This window comes from Lithobates pipiens, unplaced genomic scaffold, assembly GCF_037356315.1.
Source record: "Lithobates pipiens isolate NorthernLeopardFrog02 unplaced genomic scaffold, aLitPip1_a1.2 Scaffold_18, whole genome shotgun sequence".
NCBI classification, from domain to species: Eukaryota; Metazoa; Chordata; class Amphibia; order Anura; family Ranidae; genus Lithobates; species Lithobates pipiens.
Genome location: NW_027507758.1, coordinates 84,716,061 through 84,739,530, shown reverse-complemented (window position 1 = coordinate 84,739,530; position 23,470 = coordinate 84,716,061). Strand labels below are relative to the sequence as shown.

The window sequence follows — 23,470 nt, the reverse complement described above, 5'->3', positions numbered from 1 at the left end:
CTAGTCTGACAGACAAAAAACAACGCTAGGGCAGCTATTGGCTATTGGCTATGAACTTCTTTATTCTAGTCCGGTCGTACATCATCACGTTCAAATCTGTCGGACTTTGGTGTAATTGTGCGTGTCCAAGTCTCTTCATTCGGAAACTCCTCCGGAACTCAGTTGAAAGTCCGTCGGGAAGCCCATCAGACCTAGTCCGTCAAAAAATCTGGTAATGTGTACGCAGCATAAGGCTTCTTGTACACCTGACGTTTGAATGCTGGAACTTGACAGCTAGTAACTGATGGTTAAAAATGTCAGTTTTGGCACTTTTACATTCCGCGTTTATGAGCGTTTTTTTTACAGATAACCTGTGTGGACCCTCCCAAGTGCTCTCTCTCTCTCTCTCTCTCTCTCTATGCTGAGAAACAAGAACACTTATAAAGCAAGTTACAGCATTTAGACGCCGTTGCAAGCATTTGGCGTTTCAAACGCCACTAAACTTCCATCCTGAACATGATTTTATGCTTTCAGAAAAATGCTTCTAACCTCAACTGCTTCTAAACTGCTATAAATGCCTGTAAATATACACTCCTCTTTTTGGGTGCCTTGCTGGCACGTCAGCCTCGCCCTAATGAGAACTGCTTGCTATGTGGGTACCCATGCTTGCTCACTTCCACTTCGGCTCTGTACGTCCATAAGACACACAGAGCATGGCTTGGCCCCTCTCCCAGCTCCCTCCTCACTGGCTCTGATTGACAGCAATGGGAGCCAATGCCTCCTGCTGCTGTGTCTGAGCAAATGAGGAGAGCGAGCATCTGCTCTTGGGCACATCACTGTATTGAGATTAGGCTCAGATAAGTATAAAGAAGGGGGGGGGGGTGGTTTACCTTAATGCAGAGAATGCATTAAGGTAAAAAAAACAAAAAACTTTCTGCTTTTAAAACCACTTTAAAGTGGCATTAAACCTACCTTGAAAAAAGGAATAAATGTAGCTGAATATCTTATGTCACAATTGCTTCCTATTCCCAATTTTGTGCAGTTTTTACAGCATTTACCAGCCTATGCAAGTTTCCTTTGTTAATTTTACACCTATAGGGTGTCTTCTTTGTGCGCAGTATCTCCCTGGTGCCACCCCGACGTATGGGCATACGCAGTTTTGGTTGCATTTCTGAACTCTGTCATGTGTTTGCCCAGCACATGCCCAGTAGGGGGTACTGGCGCCGTGTTTGACCGTCACATGTGCAGTACTTTGCTTAGATTTCTAAGGACAGAACTGCACATGGGCCAGGTCGATACTGCCAGAGCAAAGAAAGACCATTGAGTTGTACTGCGCATGCACTGGCTGGGCACTGCTCCATTGGCACCTACTGCGCATGCACTGGGGGGGGTGGGACATAGCACTAGCACTTTTACTGCTGTGCACAGGGCACACTGCTGACCAGATTTGGGTAGGATGTTCAAAGGGATGAAAAAAGAAAAAAGGACTTTGGCCACAAAAATAAATAAAAATATTTGTTGTGGCTATATGTAAACCGCAGTTAAACTGTACTGGTTTAAAAAATTTTATTTGACACCAATGATGTTCTTTTTTTTATATGTATATATATATATATATATATATATATATATATATATATATATATATTTTTTTTTTTTATTTGTTGTTGATGAATTGGGTTTTGGGAGTGGGAGTAGCACAATGAAAAGTATGTATTTACAGCATCACTTCTTTTCAGGAAATGCTCCAGGATTACTGTACATTATTTAGTAACATTGAATCCAGCTAGGTGAAGTGTAGGATTGTTCCATTTTATCACATTGGAGAGCTTGGCCTGGGCAGGGAGTCCAGAGGTGAGCTGGTTACACTGCGGAGAAACAAACAGAACTTTACCCCCATATCAGTCACAGGAGAAGAAGGGAGCCTGGTGTTGTCGTTTTTCAGCTGCACACATACAATGAAGTTTTTAGTCCGAATCTCCATATTACTACTTGGCCTCGGCTTCATTTGTTTCCGGATGAAGGTGATAAATCTGACATCATTCCAGCAAACTATGACTAACCCGGCAAGTGAGTATTTCAGTTTCATTGAGTATTTAACATTCATTCTGCTTATATTTTGGCTTCCCTGGTTCCTCCTTTTCCCCCTCATCAACATGCTAATGAAATGTTTTATTTCAATTTTTCTATTTTTAATACATACCTTAAAGTGTTACTAAACCCAGGACCCTGCAGTCACTATATCTGCTCTCCCACAGTACACAGAACACGGAAATGCAATTATTTTAGTAAATTTAAAATACCTTTTCTCGTCAGCACTATATAGTAGACATGTGCTGTTTGTTTCGTTCAAAATTAATATTTGGACAAATTTTTTGTTATTTGGAGATTCGGATATATCCAAATTACAAAATACATTTTTTTTTTACCGAATGCTCTGAATAAAGTAACGAAATTCGTCTAAATTTCGGAAACTTTGACTGAAATTCAGATCGAATTCAAATTCTAACTAAACATAGGGGGTTATTTACTAAAGGAAAATCCATTTTGCACTACAAGTGCAAAGTGCACTTGAAATTGCACTGAATGTGCACATGGAAGTGCAGTCACTGTAGAGCCGAGGGGGACATGCAATGAAAATAAAAAAACGCATTGTCGTTTGCACATGATTGGATGATAAAATCAGCAGAGCTTCCCCTCATTTCAGATCTACCACTCAGATTTACAGCGACTGCACATCCAAGTGCACTTTCAGTGCAATTTGCACTTGTAGTTTGCACTTGTAGTGCAAAGTTGATTTGCCTTTTCGTAACTAACCCCCATAATGCTGAATTTAAAGCTTTGTGGGTTGATTTACTAAAACTTGAGAGTGTAAAATCTGGTGCTGCTCTGCATAGAAACCAATCAGCTTCCAGGTTTTTAGTCAAAGCTTAATTAAACAAGCTGAAGTTAAAAGCTGATTGGCTACCATGCAGAGCTGCACCAGATTTTGAACTCTCCAGTTTTAGTAAATCCACCCCTGTGTGTGTTATTGGAGTACCATTTCGAAATAATGCTGTTTTTCTTAAGTCAAAGGTGATTTAAAGAGTCAGTGTAATCACTTGATGAAGATTTTTCTTTTGTTTGTTCACTTTTCTGCATTCAAATCGAAAAACAATATAACATTTTCATTTTGATAGATTTGAAAATTTATCAATTTGAACATTTCAAATCCGAAAAAAAATGTAAATTCTAAGAAAATGTAAAAATTCTGAATATGAATTCTAAATACGAATTCCGAATACGAATTGAACAAATCAACCGAATTGAATGAAACAAAATAACCAGATTAACATATTGAAACAGAACACATTTTTTTGCCATGCGCATGTCTAGTATATAGCAGTCTTGGGACTTCTATCCAGTCATCTTTAACACAGGGCAAAAGGGGCAGCTGCCCTGGGCCCAGTCATTGTTGTGGGGCCCAAAGCAGCTGCCCCTTGAGCCCGCACTGCCCACAAATATTTGAGTGGATTTGGGAGGGCACAAGAAAATGTTTGCCCAGGGTCCAATCAATAATAAAGACAGCCCTGCTTCTATCAATGTCTGCCAAAAAGCTTGTAGGAGGAGTTTTCATTCTACTCTGACTGTCCTATGAGGCTGCAGGACCCCTGACCTTCTGTCTGGACAGTGCTGATTGGCTCTGTGCTGATCACGTGCACTCTCCCAAGAAAAAAAAAACTCTCTAGCAATACACACCAAACTGAGCATGTGCAGTGTCCCCAAAGATCTGTTCTATCAGCAGATGGATTGGGGACTGCAGAAGAAGGGGAGGATCAGAGAAGACAGTATCAAACAGCCTTTTTACACAATGCACAGGATTAACCACTTAGGTTCCACAGTGAGTATAACAAGTATGCTTCACTGCATATACAAATGGATTTTACTGTTGTAGATTTAGGAATGCTTTCGATTAGATCCAGTGATGTTATCTCTGGGTCTCTGTGCTTCTCTAGGGAAAGCAGGCTGACCATGGCTGGTGGGAGGGGCCTGTAAGGTGCTGTGCAAAGCTTCCTGAAAACATCAGTACTCTTCCCAAAGGCCCTCAGTCATGATGCAAGCAGGAGGCTGGCTCTTGGGAGGAGTTATGCAAATAGCAAAATGTCTTGATAGGTGGATGTCAGCCTGGAGGAGTGGAGCATTCCTATGCATGTTGTATTTGCATGCAGACCACCCTAGATAATGCCCACATGTGATTCTAAGTTTAAAAAAAGCATAGAGCAAGGACAGTCTAGCAAGGGAGGAAAGCGCTAAATGATACTGAAGTCTATAAACCAGAAGGGCAGACTGTATCTGACTTGCTTGCTTTATTGCACAATATGGGAAGCTCACAGTGTGCAGTGAAATCGGAGTAAGCTATTTCAGTACAGGAGTTAGGAGCCTGTACAACTGTGCCAGACTGAAGGGAAGGCTTAAAATGGGAAAAGTCTAAAATAATGCCGCGTACACACGATCGGACAGTCCGACAACAAGATCCATGGGATTTTTTCCGATGGATGTTGGCTCGAACTTGTCTTGCATACACACGGTCACACAATGTTGTCAGAAATTCGGAACGTCAAAAACGCGGTGACGTACGACGAGCCGAGAAAATTGAAGTTCAATAGCCAGTGGGGCTCTTCTGCTTGATTCCGAGCATGCGTGGAACTTTGTGTATCGGAATTGTGTGCACACGATCGGAATTCCCGACAACGGATTTTGTTGTCGGAAAATCTGAGATCCAGATCTCAAATTTTGTGTGTCGAAAAATGTCCGATGTAGCCTACACGCGATCGGAATATCCGACAACAAGCTCCCATCGAACATTTTCTGTTGGAAAATCCAACTGTGTGTAGGGAAATAAGTCTAATGTGATTTTAAAATAATAAATAATTAAAGTATACATTGATACAAATTGTATGAACATGTGGTCAGTGTTGAAGCCTCTGTGGGGTTTTTCTTTCATCACCAGTAGATCCCTTTTCTACCTGAGATTAGCAGCATGTATTCTACATCAGATAGCCCCTGGCTTTCTCTATAATCCACAGATAAATGTCTGAATTTTTAATAAGCATGGGAGGTTGGGCGGAATGATCTCGGAATCTCGCCTTTGTCTTGCTGCAGGTGTGTCTTGCATTTTTTCCACCATGGTGTGTCCCAGAATGCCTCCGATAAGTCGGTGAATCTGGAGGAATTGTTTTTCTATCCTGTATAGATCATCACACGTGCCAAGTCAGGTTAGTCACCCGACAGCGAGAACACGCACGCCGAGTACAAAACACAACTGTGCCCTCCTAGTACAGTGCGCAATCCTCCTACTGTACATTGTATCCCAGGCTGCACCGCGCATTCTAACATACCTATCTTATTAAAAACCAAATCCTTACTGTGCAAAAAATTGATCTACTGGCAGGCTTAAAGAGGAAGTAAACCCTGATGAGTTTACTTTCTCTTTCATTCCCTGCAAAGGTAAAGCATAATGGACTACTATGCATCTCATAGTAGTCCATTATGTGTCACTTACCTGACACAGGAGCCAGCAAAGTCACCGCTGTCCCCTGTAGCCCGGCGCATCCATCTTCTCGGTGGGTCTCGCTGCTCCGCCGCTGTAATTCGGCGAAGCCGCGATGACGTCACTCCCGCGCATGCACACGGGAGTCGCCACTCACGGCATATCGCCGTTGACTGCGGCGCATGCTCCGTAGACAGCGGTGACTGTCTTTCGGCAACTATCTCCTAAACCGTATAGGTTTAGGAGATATTTCTTGGACCTACAGGTAAGCCTTAATCTAGGCTTACCTGTAGGTCAAAGTGTGTTGTAAGGGTTTACAACCACTTTAACGGATACTAAAACAATGTTACAAGGCGTGCTCAGGAAAAAAAATGACTGTATTAATGTTACTGACAGACTGTATCATATACGTCATTTTTTATATTGTCATTAGCTACACTTTAGCCACTTCGTTATCAGAGCCAATTTTCATTTTTACAAATGTTAACCACTTCAATACCGGGCACTTTTACCCGCTTCCTGCCCAGGCCAATTTGCAGCTTTCAGCACTGTCATACTTTGAATGACAATTGCGCGGTCATGCAACACTGTACCCAAACTAAACTAGAGCTTTCTTTTGGTGGTATTTAATCACCACTGTTTTTTTTTTTGTTTTTGTTTTTTTCCTAAATAAACTAAAAAAGACAGAAGATTTTGAAAAAAATTGTGGTTTTTTTTCGTTTCTATTATAAAATTTTGCAAATAAACAATTGTTCTTCATTCATTTCGGCCAAAATGTATTCTGCTACATTTCTTTTGGTGAAAATAAGTTATACAGTCCACAAACTATAATATATACCTGAAAATTGATCAATCCTGGTGTACTGATGGCTTATCTCATTTCTTGCATGAAAGTGGGAAAAAAAACGATGGGACTTTGAATGAGGCACATATAAATACCGTATTTATCGGCGTATAACACGTGCCGACGTATAACACACACCCCAAGTTTAAGAGGGAATTTAAAAGAAAAAAACTTTTAGGAGGGAAGTTTAAGGAAAAAAACTTATGCCGTGTACACACAACCGGACTTTTTGACAGCAAAGGTCCGACGGAACGAGTCCATCAGACAATTCGATCTTGTGTGGGCTCCATCGGACCTTTGCTTGCCAAAAATCCGGCGGACTTTAGAAATAGAACATGTTTTACATATTTCCACCGGAACTCCGCTGGACCGAGAAATCTGTTTGTGTGTATGCTAGTCCCACGGACAAAAAACGATGCTAGGGCAGCTATTGGCTACTGGCTATGAACTTCCTTATTCTAGTCCAGTCGTACGTTATCACGTTCGAATCCGTCGGACTTTGGTGTGATTGTGTGTGGCCAAGTCCGTTCATTCGGAACTCCGCCCAAAGTCCGTCGGAAAGACTGTCGGACCTAGTCCCTCGAATAGTCCGGGCGTATGTACGCGGCATTACATTTAAATGCCCATCAATGCAGCCTTATCAGTGTCATTTGCAGCCTTGCATTGCAGCCTTGTCAGTCATTTGCAGCCTTGTCAGTGTGTTTGCTGTATAAAAATGGCGCCGCCAAGATACAAAGTGGATGTCCTGTGTATCTCGGTGGCCCTCGGTAGTTCTCGGTGGCTTTCGTGTATTTTCGGCCACACTCGGCCGTTCTCGGCTATTTTCGGCTGTTCTCGGCTATTTTCGGCCACACTCAGCCATTCTCTGCTATTTTCGGACATTCTCGGCTATTTTAGGCCACACTCGGCCGTTCTCGGTGGCTTTCGGAAAGCCGCCGAGAATGGCCGAGTGTGGCTGAGAATAGCCAAGAACGTCCGAAAATAGCCAAGAGCGGCCGAGTGCGGCCGAAAATACCGGGAAGCCACAGAGAACGGCAGAAAGGGGTAGCAACAGCGGGGGATCGGCATATAACACGCACCCCCGATTTCCCCCTGATTTTAGGGGGAAAAAAGTGCATGTTATAAATACGATAAATACGGTATATACGTCTCCATGCCTATTCAAGTACAAAAGAGGAGGGAATTTGGGACTTTAAATGAGTCAATTTGAATTGATAAGTGTAATTTTATTGGTGTGTTGGCATAATGGCTGGATATAAATACATAACATAGACATATAACATACACAGGTAATTTCATATATATACACTGTGTAGCATGGATCGTCATATAACATCCATATGCACACACACAAAGGTTAGGCAGCACAATCAAGTTTGCAGTACACAACAGTTTAGGAAACAGATTAGTACCAGATGTGTGGAAGTATGTATGAAGAGCTGTGAGGGAAATTCACCTTTACACGGTCATTGGTGAAGTCTGCATCATCATTGATGAGGAATTCCTGAAGCAGAGGGGCAGGTGAAGCCAGGGCTGGACTGGGACAAAAATTTGGCCCTGGTCTTCACCCAGAGTGGCCCACTTTAATTTTGTAAACATGCACACAAAAAGTATATAAAACTATACACAATTGCGCAATATGGATACTTATTGAGTTTGAGATGGATCTGAGGGAAGCGGTGAGGCCTTTGTACGGGGCATCAGAGTGAACCAGGGAAAATTGACACCGTGCCCCCCGGTAGGGGGACCACATTTCTAGATTGCCATTCAGGGACAATTTTGCCAAAAACCCGGGGGGGGGGGGGGGGGGGGGCTGGAATGTAGCCTCAGGGTTGACAGGGAATTCAGGACAGGGGTGATTTGTTGGGTGAATCGCTGGTGCTGGCAAGTAAAACATCCCGACATCATGCGTAATATGATGTCAGGATGATCAAATCACATTATTTCTATTACTACATTGTAATATATAATGAAATAGTTCAACTCACCAGAATGCAGAATGAGTAGGAACCATTGCCTGTTACCAGATGCAGCATGTCATTTGCCACCGCCGCCTGCCACCAGATGCCACGTGTCACTTGTCATTGTCGCTTGCCAACACATGCAGTGTGTCACATGCCATGTCATCTGCTGCCAGAGAGAGGGGGCAGGGAGAGGGAGCAGGGAGAGAGAGAGAGGGGAAGAACACGGAGAGAGAGAGAGGGGGACACGGAGAGAGGGGGGACACGGAGAGAGAGAGAGGGGGGGACACGGAGAGAGAGAGAGGGGGGGACACGGAGAGAGAGAGAGGGGGGGACACAGAGAGAGAGAGAGAGGGGGGGACACGGAGAGAGAGAGGGGGGACACAGAGAGAGAGAGGGGGGACACAGAGAGAGAGAGGGGGACACAGAGAGAGAGGGGGGGACACGGAGAGAGAGAGGGGGGACACGGAGAGAGAGAGGGGGGACACGGAGAGAGAGAGGGGGGACACGGAGAGAGATAGAGACATGGAGAGAGAGAGAGAGAGACATGGAGAGAGAGAGAGGGGACACGGAGGAGAGAGAGAGGGGACATGGAGGAGAGAGAGAGGGGACACGGAGGAGAGAGGGGACATGGAGGAGAGAGAGAGAGGGGGACACGGAGGAGAGAGAGAGAGGGGGACACTGAGAGAGAGAGAGAGAGAGAGAGGGGGACACGGAGAGAGAGAGAGAGGGGGACACGGAGAGAGAGAGAGGGGGACACGGAGAGAGAGAGAGAGAGAGGGGGACACGGAGAGAGAGAGAGGGGACATGGAGGAGAGAGAGGGGACATGGAGGAGAGAGAGAGGGGAAGACCTGGAGAGAGAGAGGGGAAGACCTGGAGAGAGAGAGGGGGGCACGGAGAGAGAGAGGGGGGACACTGAGAGAGAGAGAGAGGGGACACAGAGAGAGAGAGGGGACACTGAGAGAGAGAGAGGGGACACTGAGAGAGAGAGAGAGGGGACACTGAGAGAGAGAGGGGGACATGGAGAGAGAGGGGGAGGACATGGAGAGAGAAAGGGGGACACGGAAAGAGAGAGGGGGACACGGGGAGAGAGAGAGGGGGGGACATGGAGAGAGAGAGAGAGAGAGAGGGGACATGGAGAGAGAGAGAGAGGGGACATGGAGAGAGAGAGAGAGAGAGAGAGAGGGGGGACTTGGAGAGAGAGAGGGGGGGACTTAGAGAGAGAGAGAGGGGGGGACACGGAGAGAGAGGGGGACATGGAGAGAGAGGGGGACATGGAGAGGGAGAGGGGGACATGGAGAGAGAGAGGGGGACATGGAGAGAGAGAGGGGGACACAGAGAGGGGACACAGAGAGAGAGAGGGGACACTGAGAGAGAGAGAGGGGGACACTGAGAGAGAGAGGGGGGACACTGAGAGAGAGAGGGGACACAGAGAGAGAGAGGGGACACAGAGAGAGAGAGGGGACAGAGAGAGAGAGAGAGGGGACACAGAGAGAGAGAGGGGACACAGAGAGAGAGAGGGGGGCACGGAGAGAGAGAGGGGGGACACTGAGAGAGAAAGAGGGGACACTGAGAGAGATAGAGACATGGAGAGAGAGAGAGACATGGAGAGAGAGAGAGGGGACACGGAGGAGAGAGAGAAGGGACACGGAGGAGAGAGAGAGGGGACACGGAGGAGAGAGGGGACATGGAGGAGAGAGAGAGAGAGGGGGACACGGAGGAGAGAGAGAGAGGGGGACACTGAGAGAGAGAGAGAGGGGGACACGGAGAGAGAGAGGGACACGGAGAGAGAGAGAGGGGACATGGAGGAGAGAGAGAGAGGGGACATGGAGGAGAGAGAGAGAGAGAGAGAGAGGGGAAGACCTGGAGAGAGAGAGGGGAAGACCTGGAGAGAGAGAGGGGGGCACGGAGAGAGAGAGGGGGGACACTGAGAGAGAGAGGGGACACAGAGAGAGAGAGGGGACACTGAGAGAGAGAGAGAGGGGACACTGAGAGAGAGAGGGGGACATGGAGAGAGAGGGGGAGGACATGGAGAGAGAAAGGGGGACACGGAATGAGAGAGGGGGACACGGGGAGAGAGAGAGGGGGGGACATGGAGAGAGAGAGAGAGGGGGGGGGACATGGAGAGAGAGAGAGAGGGGACATGGAGAGAGAGAGAGAGAGGGGGGACTTGGAGAGAGAGAGAGGGAGGGACTTGGAGAGAGAGAGAGGGGGGGACACGGAGAGAGAGGGGGACATGGAGAGAGAGGGGGACATGGAGAGAGAGAGGGGGACATGGAGAGAGAGAGGGGGACACAGAGAGGGGACACAGAGAGAGAGAGGGGACACTGAGAGAGAGAGAGAGGGGGACACTGAGAGAGAGAGGGGGGACACTGAGAGAGAGAGAGGGGACACTGAGAGAGAGAGAGGGGACACAGAGAGAGAGAGGGGACACAAAGAGAGAGAGAGGGGACACAGAGAGAGAGAGGGGACACAGAGAGAGAGGGGGGGCACGGAGAGAGAGAGGGGGGACACTGAGAGAGAAAGAGGGGACACTGAGAGAGAAAGAGGGGACACTGAGAGAGAGAGAGGGGACACTGAGAGAGAGAGGGGGACATGGAGAGAGAGAGAGGGGGACATGGAGAGAGAGAGGGGGACACAGAGAGGGGACACAGAGAGAGAGAGAGGGGACACTGAGAGAGAGAGGGGGGACACTGAGAGAGAGAGAGGGGACACAGAGAGAGAGAGGGGACACAGAGAGAGAGAGAGGGGACACAGAGAGAGAGAGGGGACACAGAGAGAGAGAGGGGGGCACGGAGAGAGAGAGGGGGGACACTGAGAGAGAGAGAGGGGACACTGAGAGAGAGAGAGGGGACACTGAGAGAGAGAGGGGACACTGAGAGAGAGAGAGAGAGGGGACACTGAGAGAGAGAGAGGGGACACTGAGAGAGAGAGGGGGACATGGAGAGAGAGAGAGGGGAAGACCTGGAGAGAGAGAGGGGAAGACCTGGAGAGAAAGAGAGGGGACATGGAGAGTGAGAGGTGAGGGGGCAGAGAGAGGGGTCCGGGTCTGGGCTACTTGTTTAATCTTCCCACTCCCTCTTGCACTTCATCGATGTAATGCACAGGCAGGGAGAGAGGGGCGGGAAGCGGCGTGTGTCACAAGCTGGCTGCACCGAGCAGTTACCCACACACTGGCACCAGGGATGTTCCGGAGGATGCAGTGGCCATCGGAGGACTTCTGTCCCCGCCCACCAGCGTGACCTTTCAAACACGTATTGCAGCGGCAGAGCCTATCGGCTCTGTGCTATAGGTGGTGGGCGGGCCGGCAACAGAAGCAGTGAAACACTGAAGCACCAACCCGACCGAGTCCACCCCTGAATTTCCGCTGTGGTCCTATGGTTGGGCCGGCCCTGGGCAGTACAGCAGTGCTCAAAATAATGGCTGCACAGGCCGTGCATCCATTATTTTGACAGGCTGTCTGTCACTGAAACCAACCGGCCCACTGAGCCATCGGCCCACCGGGAATCTCCCGGTAGTCCTGATGGCCAGTACATGCCTGGGTGAAGCTGTCAGGAACAATCCCCACACAAAGAAATATCAATTTTCATAATGTGGTAAGGCGTGATGGCCAAAGGTAAATTTGGTAGAAGGGTCATTTGCTGGTCTCCCTCCCTCTGTCCCACCCGTCAACACCCACCATGCCTACAAGTCCCATGAGGCATTGCAAGGCTGACAGTTACAAGCATGACTCCCACAGGCAGAGGCATAATGGGACTTGTAGTTTTACAACAGCTGGAGGGTCGCCAGTTTGAGACCCCTGAGTTAAAGCTAATGTCATGGATAAGTAAATACTGTCTAAGCACAAGAGCCATGCATTCTTAACTTTAATCTGTGTGTGCTTTGTGTATTTCTTTCAGATTTGTGCAGTAATCCAATGTAAAACTGTTCCTTAGTTCAGCAACTTCTTGTGATAAAGACCTCCTTGTGCAGGATGATTGGCCTTGTCTCTGCCCCCTTCTGCAATTTTGTGCAGGCAGCCTGTAGTGGGTGGGGCTACTAGGCCCCTTTCACAGCTCTGCCTTCTGAGTTCAGCTTTAAGCACCCATCTTATTACAGTGCCTTGAAAAAGTATTCATACCCCTTGAGATTTTCCAAGTTTTCTCATGTTACAACCAAAAACATAAATGTATTGTATTGGGATTTTATGTGATAGACCAACACAAAGTGGCACATAATTGTGAAGTGGAAGTAAAATGATAAATGGTTTTCTAAATGTTTTACAAATAAGCATCTGAAAAGTGTGGCTTTCATTTGTACTCAGCCCCCTTTACTCTGATACCCCTAACTAAAATCTAGTGGAACCAATTTCCTTCAGAAGTCACCTAGTTAGTAAATAGAGTCCACCTGTGTGTAATTTTATCTCAGTATAAATACAGCTGTTCTGTGAAGCCCTCTGAGGTTTGTTAGAGAACCTTAAGCCCCATATACACTATCAGATTTTCTGCTAATTTTTGTCTTCAGATATACCAAAACCATGTAGTGCAAGGGCCTGCCCGATGGCATACAAATTGAAACTCCAAAGGTTTGAACTCACATTATATGGTTTTGGTACATCTGAAGGAAAAAATCTGCAGAAAATATGATATTGTGTATGAGGCTTTAGTGAACAAACAGCATCATGAAGGCCAAGGAACACACCAGACCAGTCAGGGATAAAGGTTTGGAGAATTTTAAAGCAGGGTTAGGTTATAAAAAAATATCCCAAGCTTTGGAGCACTGTTCAATCTAACATGTGAAAATGGAAAGAGTATGGCACAACTGAAAACCTACCAAGACATGGCTGTCTACCTAAAATGACAGGCCAGGCAAGGAGAGCATTAATCAGAGAAGCAGCCAAGAAGCCCATGTTAACTCTGGAGGAGCTGCAGAGATCCACAGCTCAGGTGGCAGAATCTGTCCACAGGACAACTATTAGTCATGCACTCCACAAATCTGGCCTTTATGGAAGAGTGGCAAGAAGAAAGCCATTGTTGAAAGAAGGCCATAAGAAGCCCTGTTTGCAGTGTGCGAGAAGCCATGTGGGGGACACAGAAAACTTGTGGAAGAAGGTGCTCTTTGGTCAGATGAGACCAAAATTAAACTTTTTTGTCCTAAAAGCAAAATACTATGTGTTGCAGAAAGCTAACACTGCACATCACCCTGAACACACCATCCCCACTGTGAAACATGGTGGTGGCAGCATCATGTTGTGGGGATGCTTTTCTTCAGCAGGTAAAGGGAAGCTGGTCAGAGTTGATTGGAAGATGGATGGAACTAAATACAGAGCAATCTTAGAAGAAAACCTGTTAGAGTCTGCAAAAGACTTGAGACTGGGGCAGAGGTTCACCTTCCAGCAGGACAATGACCCTAAACATACAGCCAGAGCTACAATGGAATGTTTTAGATTAAAGCATATCCATTTGTTACAATGGCCCAGTCAAAGTCCAGACCGAAATCCAATTGAGAATCTGTGGTAAGACTTGACAATTGCTGTTCACAGACACTCTTCATCCAATCTGACAGAGCTTGACCTATTTTACAAAGAAGCATGGGCAAAAGGTTTACTCTAGATGTGGAAAGTTGGCAGAGACATCCCCAAAAAGACTTGCAGCTGTAATTGCAGCGAAAGGTGACTCTACAAAGTATTGACTCCGGGGGGCTGAATACAAATGCACGCCACACTTTTCACATATTTATTTATAAAAAAATGTGAAAACCATTTATCATTTTCCTTCCACTTCACAATTATGTGCCACTTTGTGTTTGTCTATCACATAAAATCCCAATAAAATACATTTATGTTTTCAGTTGTAACATGACAAAATATGGAAAATGTCAAGGGGTATGAATACTTTTACAAGGCACTGTATATCATATGCCAGCTTAGAGTTGTGTCCTAACACTAATACAGTATACATGTCACCACAAGTTCTCTTATAAGGAAGTGAAGTTGTTGTGTCTGTGCACCTCCTTCTATTCAGTTTATGGCAGCCGTTGTGTTATAAGGTGCCTGTGTATTGGTATTTAGCAGTTGATGAAATAATCCTGGTAATCCGTTTGTCCTCATTGGCACTGCCCTGGCCCTTCTGTATGAATAATTGCGTCTGACCTGATTCCAGGGCCAGCAACTGGTCGAGGGACGTGATGATAATCAGGGCAGACCAGGTCGTTGAGAGAAATGCCAATGACGTAACTCAGTGTGAACCAAGCTGTGAGCCAAGTGTGTGCTTCTACAACTGAGTTTTATCACACGTGAGGAAGTCAGCAATACCTCAGCATGATACATTGCATGCTTACATTGTATGCTCATTGTTGTTGTTTTTAATCACATGAACACAGAAAGTCAATTAGTAACATTGTGCAATATGACCATATAGGGGAAAGTTTGGGGTAAAACCTCATGCAACACATTTAGCACACATACAGGTTTTGTAGAGCAGTTTGTCATTGCAAAGGATTTTAGTAAATGTTCTTGGGGACCCTTACCTGCTTCTGTCCTGTAGATAAGCCATACTAATACATTTGTTCACTTCTTTCAAAGTCAGATGATCAGTCTAGTGGTAAGGAAAAGCATTGCACCTAATCTGTTCATTCTTCATTTAGATGTGCCAATTACTATATAGACAAAAGTATGGGGATGCTAGGGACGAGCTTAAAGTGGTTGTACACCCTGTACAACCACTTTTACATACAGGTAAGCCTATATTAAGGCTTACCTGTAGGTGCTTGAAATATCTCCTAAACCTCCACGGTTTAGAAGATATTTACTAAAAAGACGAGCGCCGATTACTATGGCGCATGCGCCTCTTGAAAGGTCACATCGTGCCATTTCTAATAGGGGTCATGCCATGACCGGCGGCTCCCGGACGCATGCCAGTCACAGAGCTGGAGTTTGCGGCCCCAGAAGGAAGAGGGGCAAAGATGGACGCTCCCTGCTTGTGGGGACAATGGAGACATTGCGGGCTTCGGTGTCAGGTAAGTGACACATGATGGGCTACTATGCGATGCATAGTAGCCCATTATGCTTTGCCCTTGCAGGGAAATAAAGAGAAAGTAGAACCCACCAGGGTTTACTTCTGCTTTAAGGTTTGGTCCAAACACAAGTTTGGGATGATCCTTGGCTGTTTGGGCATTTGGACATTTACAGGTTTCCTGGCTCAGCAGGAACCAAACGTCATGTTTAGGAGCATTATTGCTACAACTATTGTACCTGACAGCTTCCTGATGTCAGCTGTTCTTAAAGTGGTTCTAAAGCCTCAAGGTTTTTTTCGGTAATACATTCTATGAATTATGGTAAAAAACCTTCTCTGCTGCAGCTCCCCTCAGACCCCCCTTATTTTTACCTGAGCCTTATCCGATCCAGTGACATGCAAGAGAGCATGTCTCACACCTCATTGGGCAGATTGATAGAAGCGGGAGCCATTGGTTCCTGCTGCTGTCAATTAAATGCTGTGATAAAGGAGCAGGGGGGCTGAGCCAAGTTGCCTAGTCTCTGTCAATAGACACAATAAGCAGCTTTTCATGGGGGCACTCGGGGAAGAGGAGGGGTCTGGTGCGCCGACGAGGGACCCCAGAAAAAGGAGGATTGTGGCTGCTCTGTGCAAAAACCATTGCACAGGGTAGGTAAGGATGACATGTTTGTTATTTTAATTGCCAAGGCCTCAACACCTGGTGAGGTCACTGGCTCCATTTACCTATGTGAGCAAAGGACCTAATGGGTCTAGTATAGAATTTAGAGGGACCTCATGCTGGGTTGTTTTCTTTGTTTTCTTGAGTGAATCCCCCTTAAAACTCATACCAGACCGGTCACACCTGGTATAAAATAATTGAGAACATAATGCCTTTTTTTTGTGGGGGTCCTCTATTAGCATTTATACCAGACCCTCATCTAGGATAAGGGTCTGATATAGATGAATTAGACCCGCTCTTGTTTTTTTTGTTTTGCTGTAATAAGTATACATTGTTCAGCCACTTCACGCATTCATTTGTTTGGCAATCCCTTGGTTATTAACTCAGCAAATGGCCAGAATGGGGTTTTTCATATTTAGATAACATTGACTTTATTGGGACCCCGGAACTTTATTCATGTTTGCTGAATCCCACCCGAACTGAACCCAAGTAAGTTCGGCTCATCACTAGTGGACACCCTTCCAATTGAATGGGTTCAGGACCGGAGTTTCCAGTGAGGGGAACTGTTAATGCTACAGCATACAAGTACATTGTAGACAACTTTGTGTTTTTAATCTTGAGACAACAGTTTGGGGTAGGTTCTTACTGATTCCAGCATGACTGTGCCCCTTTGCACACAGCCGGTTCCATAAAGACATAGTTTAACCAGTTTGGCGTGGAGGAGCTTAAATGGTCAGCACAGAGCTCTGACCTCAACTCCATTAAATACCTTGGGGATGAACTGGAATGCAAATGCAAAGTCAGGTTTTCTCACCCAACAACAATATCTGAGATCATCAATGCCAGTTTAATGGGTACAAATTCTCACAGACACAGTACAAAATCTTTTGTAAGGCCCTCTTATAAGAGTAAATGCTGTTAAAGTCTCAACAGGGCGAATTTAATTTTAATACCAATGGCTCTGAAATGTGATGTCCAACAAGCACATATAGATATGATGGTCAGGGGTCCACAAACGTTTGATCACGTAACAAATTTTTTGATGTTGAAACTCCCAGTGCAGTATACCTGGAGATACTGCTGAGTATATTCCATGTCATTTTGACAGCTTGGTCTTGGTCTGTGTTAGAGGAGAACTGCAACTTGGTCTGTACTTACACAGTATTGACACCAGCCATTCCTGTATAAGCAAGCCTACAGCATTGCTAATATTTATGGCTACTGTGTAAATGAAGCTTGCAGCACGGGCTTTGTTTATACTGTACAGGAGCCTCTGTCAACTCCTATGTCAAGTTTATCAAACAAAATAATCTAAAAATCCAACAAAGGAAACTGAGACCCCCTTTTTAATGCCATTTTTCATATCCGTTCTGGGTGGAATGACTCTAGAGTGTACTTCCTTCTTTTTGTAGCTTTCATCTGCACAGTAAGAATTTAATTTTTGATATGATAGGTATGGGATACACAAAATATTGGGTGGCCTCCCATAATAGAATGTAAATCATACTAAATGTAAACATATGTACCATCATCTGAATTGAATAGACTGAGAATCTGAGAGTCTGGACCCCAACCCAGACCCATCAAGGGAAGGCAAGTGGACTATCTCGGTACAATTTGAACAGTTACAAAAAGATATTCATAAACAAGTTAAAATTTAAAAAATGGTTTATTAATACAAAAACAACACCGGAGTAATTGCATAAAATTCACAGATGGCGTGGTATTTCTACCAGTTTCGCGGTTTAACCGCTTCATCAGGAAAAACATCCGAAAAACATGAATATGTATAAATAGATATTTCAAAATGGAACATGAAAACATAAATTGGATGGTAAAAAATATATATAATGGGGAAAAGGAAGAAATATGACATAACAGGTCAAGGCTGCTTACCCACGCTCCAGCAAGAAACAGGGCCACAGAGGTAGAAGTCTCCCGCAGTGACTGGGCGAGAGCACATATAGAAAACCAGCAGGTCAGTGTCTAAACAAAATAATGGGACACATTCAAATGCCAAGTGAAAATAATCAAATGAATGTGATGAGTGCCAAAATGAAACCCATATAGTTGATTGGAATGAGAGTGAAAGTGAAGAGAAACCAAACGTGAACCAAACTACATTGAGTTCCCCCAAAACGATGCAGTGAGCTAACCTAGATACCCCAACGCAATGAAATGAGTGACAAAAGCACATCGATAATAATCTAAAAACTCAACAAAGGAAACTGAGACCCCCTTTTTAATGTCATTTTCCATATCCGTTCTGGGAGGAATGACTCTAGAGTTTACTTCCTTCTTTTTTGTAGCTTTGATCTGCACAGTAAGAATTTGTTTTTTGATATGATAGGTATGTTAGGATGTGCGGTGTAGACTGGGATACAATGTACAGTAGGAGAGTTGCACACTGTACTAGGAGTGTACAGTCCAGGTCATGATTTATATGGTGTCATTATACCAGAGCTCTGTTTTGTACTCGGCGTGAGTGTTCTCTCTGTCAGGTGACTAACCCGACTTGGCACGTGTGATGATCTATACAGGATAGAAAAACAATTCCTCAAAATTCACCGACTTATCTGAGGCATTCTGGGACACACCATGGTCTAAAAAATGCAAGACACACCCACAGCAAGACAAAGGCGCGATTCTGGGGTGTGAGAGGAAATATGAGTATTATGAAATATGCAGGGATTTATCTTTATATAGATGATAGAGAAAGCTGGGGGCAGTTTGGTGTAGAAAACATGCTGCTAATGTTAGGTAGGAATCCGATCTACTTCTGGTGATGAAAAAAAACACAACACAGGATACAACACTGACCACATGTCATTTGTATTAATGTATACTTTACTTATTTATTATTTTGAAATCACAGTAGACTTTAATCATTTTACAGCCGACCTCAAACATTACCGTCAGTCTTTTCCAGTTGAACAGTCTCTTCTGCCGTACTGAAATTCCTTACTCAGACTCTCATATTGTGCATTAGAGAAGCTGTAGCAAGTCAAGTAGAGCCCTTCTCCTTTCCTGGTTGTAGGATGTCCAGCATCGTCCCTCACATCCCCTCTAGCCTTGTACAGTAGGCATGTGTCAATTAATTGTTCTACCTCACTGTGTAATGTTCTGTTTCTTGTGTAATATTATTTATTTATTTCATGTACTTATATAGCACTGTCAATTTATGCAGGGCTTTACATATACATTGTATATATGGGTATGTTTACCGTTATTTTGTACTGTATCATTTAAACAGTGTTGGCTTATGGTGCCCCTTGGTTAGCCAAGATCTAAGTGTGCTGCCAGCCTATCCCCTAGTGACCATGATACCGCCCCCCTGGTGGTGCCTCATAAAATACCAAGGGAGACAGGCCTCATTGTCTTTGGTCAGTGTATGGGAAGAGAAAGGGGGAATTTTGCTGACATGTAACTGGACTTTGTTCCCCTACACCCCCCTAGGTGGGAGCCCCATTGGGGGGGGGGGTTCAGAAAAATTGACTTTTTGTTCTTGCAATGGACTTGTTCTCACAAACAATTGATACGAACTAGATCAGTGGGCAGGGGGGCATTAGGGAGCACCAGGGGCATTGTATTGACTGTGGAGAATGTGAAGTCATGTAATGCTGTACATGTGGAGAACTATTCCAGTAAAGAAAATTTAGTTGGGGAATACCTGCCTGGCCCAAAGTTTATCCTATAAGTATATAGTGTTTCATGCACAGTGAATTAAAGAACTAATTTGGGGACAGTGAACACACACTAACATTTGGGTTTTGAAAGGAGATGTCTACGTGAGAATGTGAAGCAGTCAGTACCCCCAAGTGGGTCCAAACGTGGCATGGGGGTCCTAGGGATCTGGCCTGGAAGTCACGGAAGAGACATGCCTTGAGGGGAATAAGCCCGATATTAATCAAGATGAGAGCTTACAGGTGTATGTTAAAAGTGTCAATAAAAAGGAGTAAGCAAGCTGGTGGAGCCTGAAGGCTATACCACAACTCTGGCTCAGAATTGCCACTGTACTAAAGTAGGGTGAGAAAGGGGATGCTTGGGCATGGTTATGAGGGAACAGTATGTAAGATGTAAGAGGAGTGCTACATTAATGCTACCTCAAGCATTTTCCCACAGCCTGACTGTCCATGCCATGCCTCTTTCATTCATTGGATTTCAGTTCTATCACTTATGGACACTAAGCCTCACATGTTTCCTAGGGCAGTATGCATGCAGATATAGTCTGCCTAGGAATGACCACTCCTCCAGAGTGAAATCCATCCATCAAAGTATTTTGAGATATGCAAAATTCCACCCAAGCCTACTGCTTGCATCAGGGCTGAGAAGTACTGAAGCAGGGTTCTGCCACCTGCCATGATCTGCCTGCTTTACATCAAGGAGCACAGAGACCCAGAGATGACATTGCAGGGTTTAAAATAAGGTATGTAATAAAAAGAAAAAAAATTGTATTCATAAATATCATTAGCATGCTGATGCATGGGGAAAGGAGAACCCAGGGAAGGCAAAATATAAATAGAATAAACTTAAGCTTTAATTCTTTGTATAATTATGTACCTACAATTTTTTAAAATGCTGGTGTCATGTACATTGTCCATCTAGTTCAACCAAAAAAAAAAAAAGAATCATACAATCCTAGATACACAATCCTTCAGCCACAGTTTATCCAAAGGAAGGCAAAAAAACCCAGCAAAGCATGCTCCAATTTCCTACAGCAATGGAAAAATTCCCTTCTGATCCCCCAAGAGGCAATTGGATTTTCCCTGGATCAACATTACCTATAAATGTTAGTACTCAGTTACATAATGTACATTTAGGAAAGAATCCAGGCCTTTTTTTAAAGCAATCTACTGAGCCTGCCAGAACCACCTCTGGAGGGAGTCTATTCCACATTTTCACAGCTCTTACTGTGAAGGAAATCTCTTTTCCTCTAGACGTAAAGAGTGCCCCCTTGTCCTCAGTGATGACCTTAAAGTGAATAACTCAACACCAAGTTCCCTATAAGGACCACTTATGTATGTGTACATGTTGATCATATCCCCCCTTAATATCCTCTTCTTAAGAGAGAATAAATTCAGTTCCTCTAATCTTTCCTCATAGCTGAGCTCTTTCATGCCTCTTATCGGTTTGGTTGTCCTTCTCTGCATTCTCCAGTTCCCTGAAGAATTTAAAATAAAAGTAAATTTTTTAAATATTTTTCCATCCCTAAACCTGGAAAATAAAAGCTTGTATGGCCACTGGAGTTTGTAGCAGGGGGTACTTAGGAGTAGCATATTTATGAGGGCTCAAAACAAAAGTGTTCTGCCAGGTGTCTGGGATGGCATGCAAATGTACCAACCGAAGATTGCATCCCATTCCATCTATAAACCCCTTTCCTCTTCTAATACTACTGTGAGTTGTGTTTCACATGGCTAGCAGTGACTAGAGGATCGAGTGCCCTCCTCTACCTTTTGCTGTACACAGAGAATACTTGTGTGTAAAAATCATCCTTTGCAAGCAGAATTTTTTTTAAATGGGATGCTTTAAAGGACTCATCAAGTGGAAAAAAATGGTAAAGGACAACCTTATATGAAGTGAAGTTGTCCTTTAAATACCCCCAAAGCCCTCTCAGTGTCAGCATAGTTAAATGCTTATCGGAATTTCTGCTCCTCAGCACAGACCTGCCACAGTTGCATTTATTCTTATTGGTTGTCTCAACTCATGGTGGCCCCCAGTAATTTAGTGGAGTAAGGAGCACATTTAAACTGTAAGTATTGGCAAATCTTTTTTTAAGTAGTGAGGGGCTAACCCCCTGTAGGGTACCGGTACCAAAGTGAATAGTGTAATTCCCCAATCTGTCCATTAGATGTTGCCACAGGTAGGGTCAGGAGCCCTTGTAGTGAAAGTAGGCATGATTTTACCACGGTAGCCGCTAGAGTTCCCCAGACTAGTGAGTGTAGTGTAACATAGATAGTGAGGTAGTAGTAGCCTGCCCCTGCCAATGTATTTTTTTACATAAAATGTTCTTCCATCTTCAGGAGGTATTGAGGAGGAAACAAAGGCTCCATCTTTTACCACTGACACGTTCCTACATGTTCAGCAACTCAGAAAACTGAAACTAAGAAACTTTTGCCACCAGTTTCCAGAACTGAACAACATGAATGCATCAGAAAAAGCGGATCAGCTCTTGTCCACCTTAGCTGTCAGCCCTAAACTGTTCATGGTTTATTGTAAACCCTCTGATCTGGTCATTGATGATTGGGAAGAGATGATACGACATATGGAGGAAAGAGTTGACAAGACCATACAGGGCCCTCTTGTTGAAAGTCAACCCCAGATGTTTCCCAACAAACTAGACGATTACAACACCTCCACAATAAAGCATGTCCTTCGAACTTTCACCAAGGTCCTCTTTGTCAGAGATCCATTTGAAAGGCTTGTAGCTAGATACATGGACGGCCATGCTGGAGAGATTACGTTTGATGAGTTTATTGATGACAGGCTCATCGAAGAGGTTGATGAGGAAGGTCTATCTTTTGATTCTACGGTTAGCTTGTGTCACCCTTGCTTTATCAGATACGACTACATAGTAACATACGATTTTTCAGAAGCTGAACTTTACCACATTGTCCAAAGACTGGGTTTGCCAGAGAAGCTACATTTGCCACGCTCTTCAAGGGGAAAGTCTAAATTAACCTCAAGATGGCTGGCAGAGAACTTGTTCCATGGACTGAGCAAGCAGCTGAAAAACAGACTTTCGGTAGCCTACTGGTGCGACTTGGTTGCTTTCTCTCTACACAATAGTTTGTTGTGGAATGGGTCATTTGTCACAATCAGTTAAACTAACAGCATTGTTGTTAATGATATTTATTATTGAAAACAGTTTATGATATGATGCTAAAACTGTTACATTCTGAATTTTTTTTTTAGGTGGAAAAAAACAAAGGAAAATTACTACTCTGGGGCCACATTGTACATTGATATGTATTGCTTCCACCAAAGATGTTATATTCACACTACTATAGCTACCCAGTGTGTCCTTTTTGCTTACTTAGATTCTGTAATTTTTTTTAAAGAAAGGTCTCTACAAATCACTGTCAGTTCAATTTTTAAAAAACAAGTTTATTTGTCTCTGGGTAATTTCACCTTTAACAAAAAAAAGTCAATATATTTTGGGATTTAAAGGATCCCCCTTCATTAGGACTGAAGATTAATTGGAGAAAAGTAAATGCTGGACATGGAGTGGATATGGGGTAAATCTTGTAGAATCTGGGAGAGAATGTTGTACTAAAGGACCTGCTCCAGACACTGGTTTTATTGCGGTTTGTTTCCCCATTAAGGAGATTTTCTTCCACTTCCTATGTGGTCACAAGGACAGGATGTTAAAGTGGTATCAAACTGCCAGAAAAAGAAAAAGCAATAGGTCCTCCTGCAGGTTTAAGTCATAATGTACTAGTATGCACTGAATACTAGCAAATTATGACAGACTTACCTGTACACAGAGCCCTCCAGCGCAGCGCAGT

General features: G+C 44.4%; 1 protein-coding gene across 1 annotated transcript; it reads left to right on the top strand.

Annotated features, from left to right (window-relative positions):
• The first annotated feature begins 1,851 nt into the window (after nucleotides 1–1,851).
• LOC143987264 (carbohydrate sulfotransferase 11-like) lies at nucleotides 1,852–23,041 on the top strand. The gene is made up of 2 exons (XM_077485876.1): nucleotides 1,852–2,049; nucleotides 21,986–23,041. The coding sequence occupies exons 1-2, from the start codon at nucleotides 1,938–1,940 to the stop codon at nucleotides 22,786–22,788; spliced, it is 915 nt and encodes a 304-aa protein (XP_077342002.1). The 5' UTR covers nucleotides 1,852–1,937; the 3' UTR covers nucleotides 22,789–23,041.
• Nucleotides 23,042–23,470: the final 429 nt, after the last annotated feature.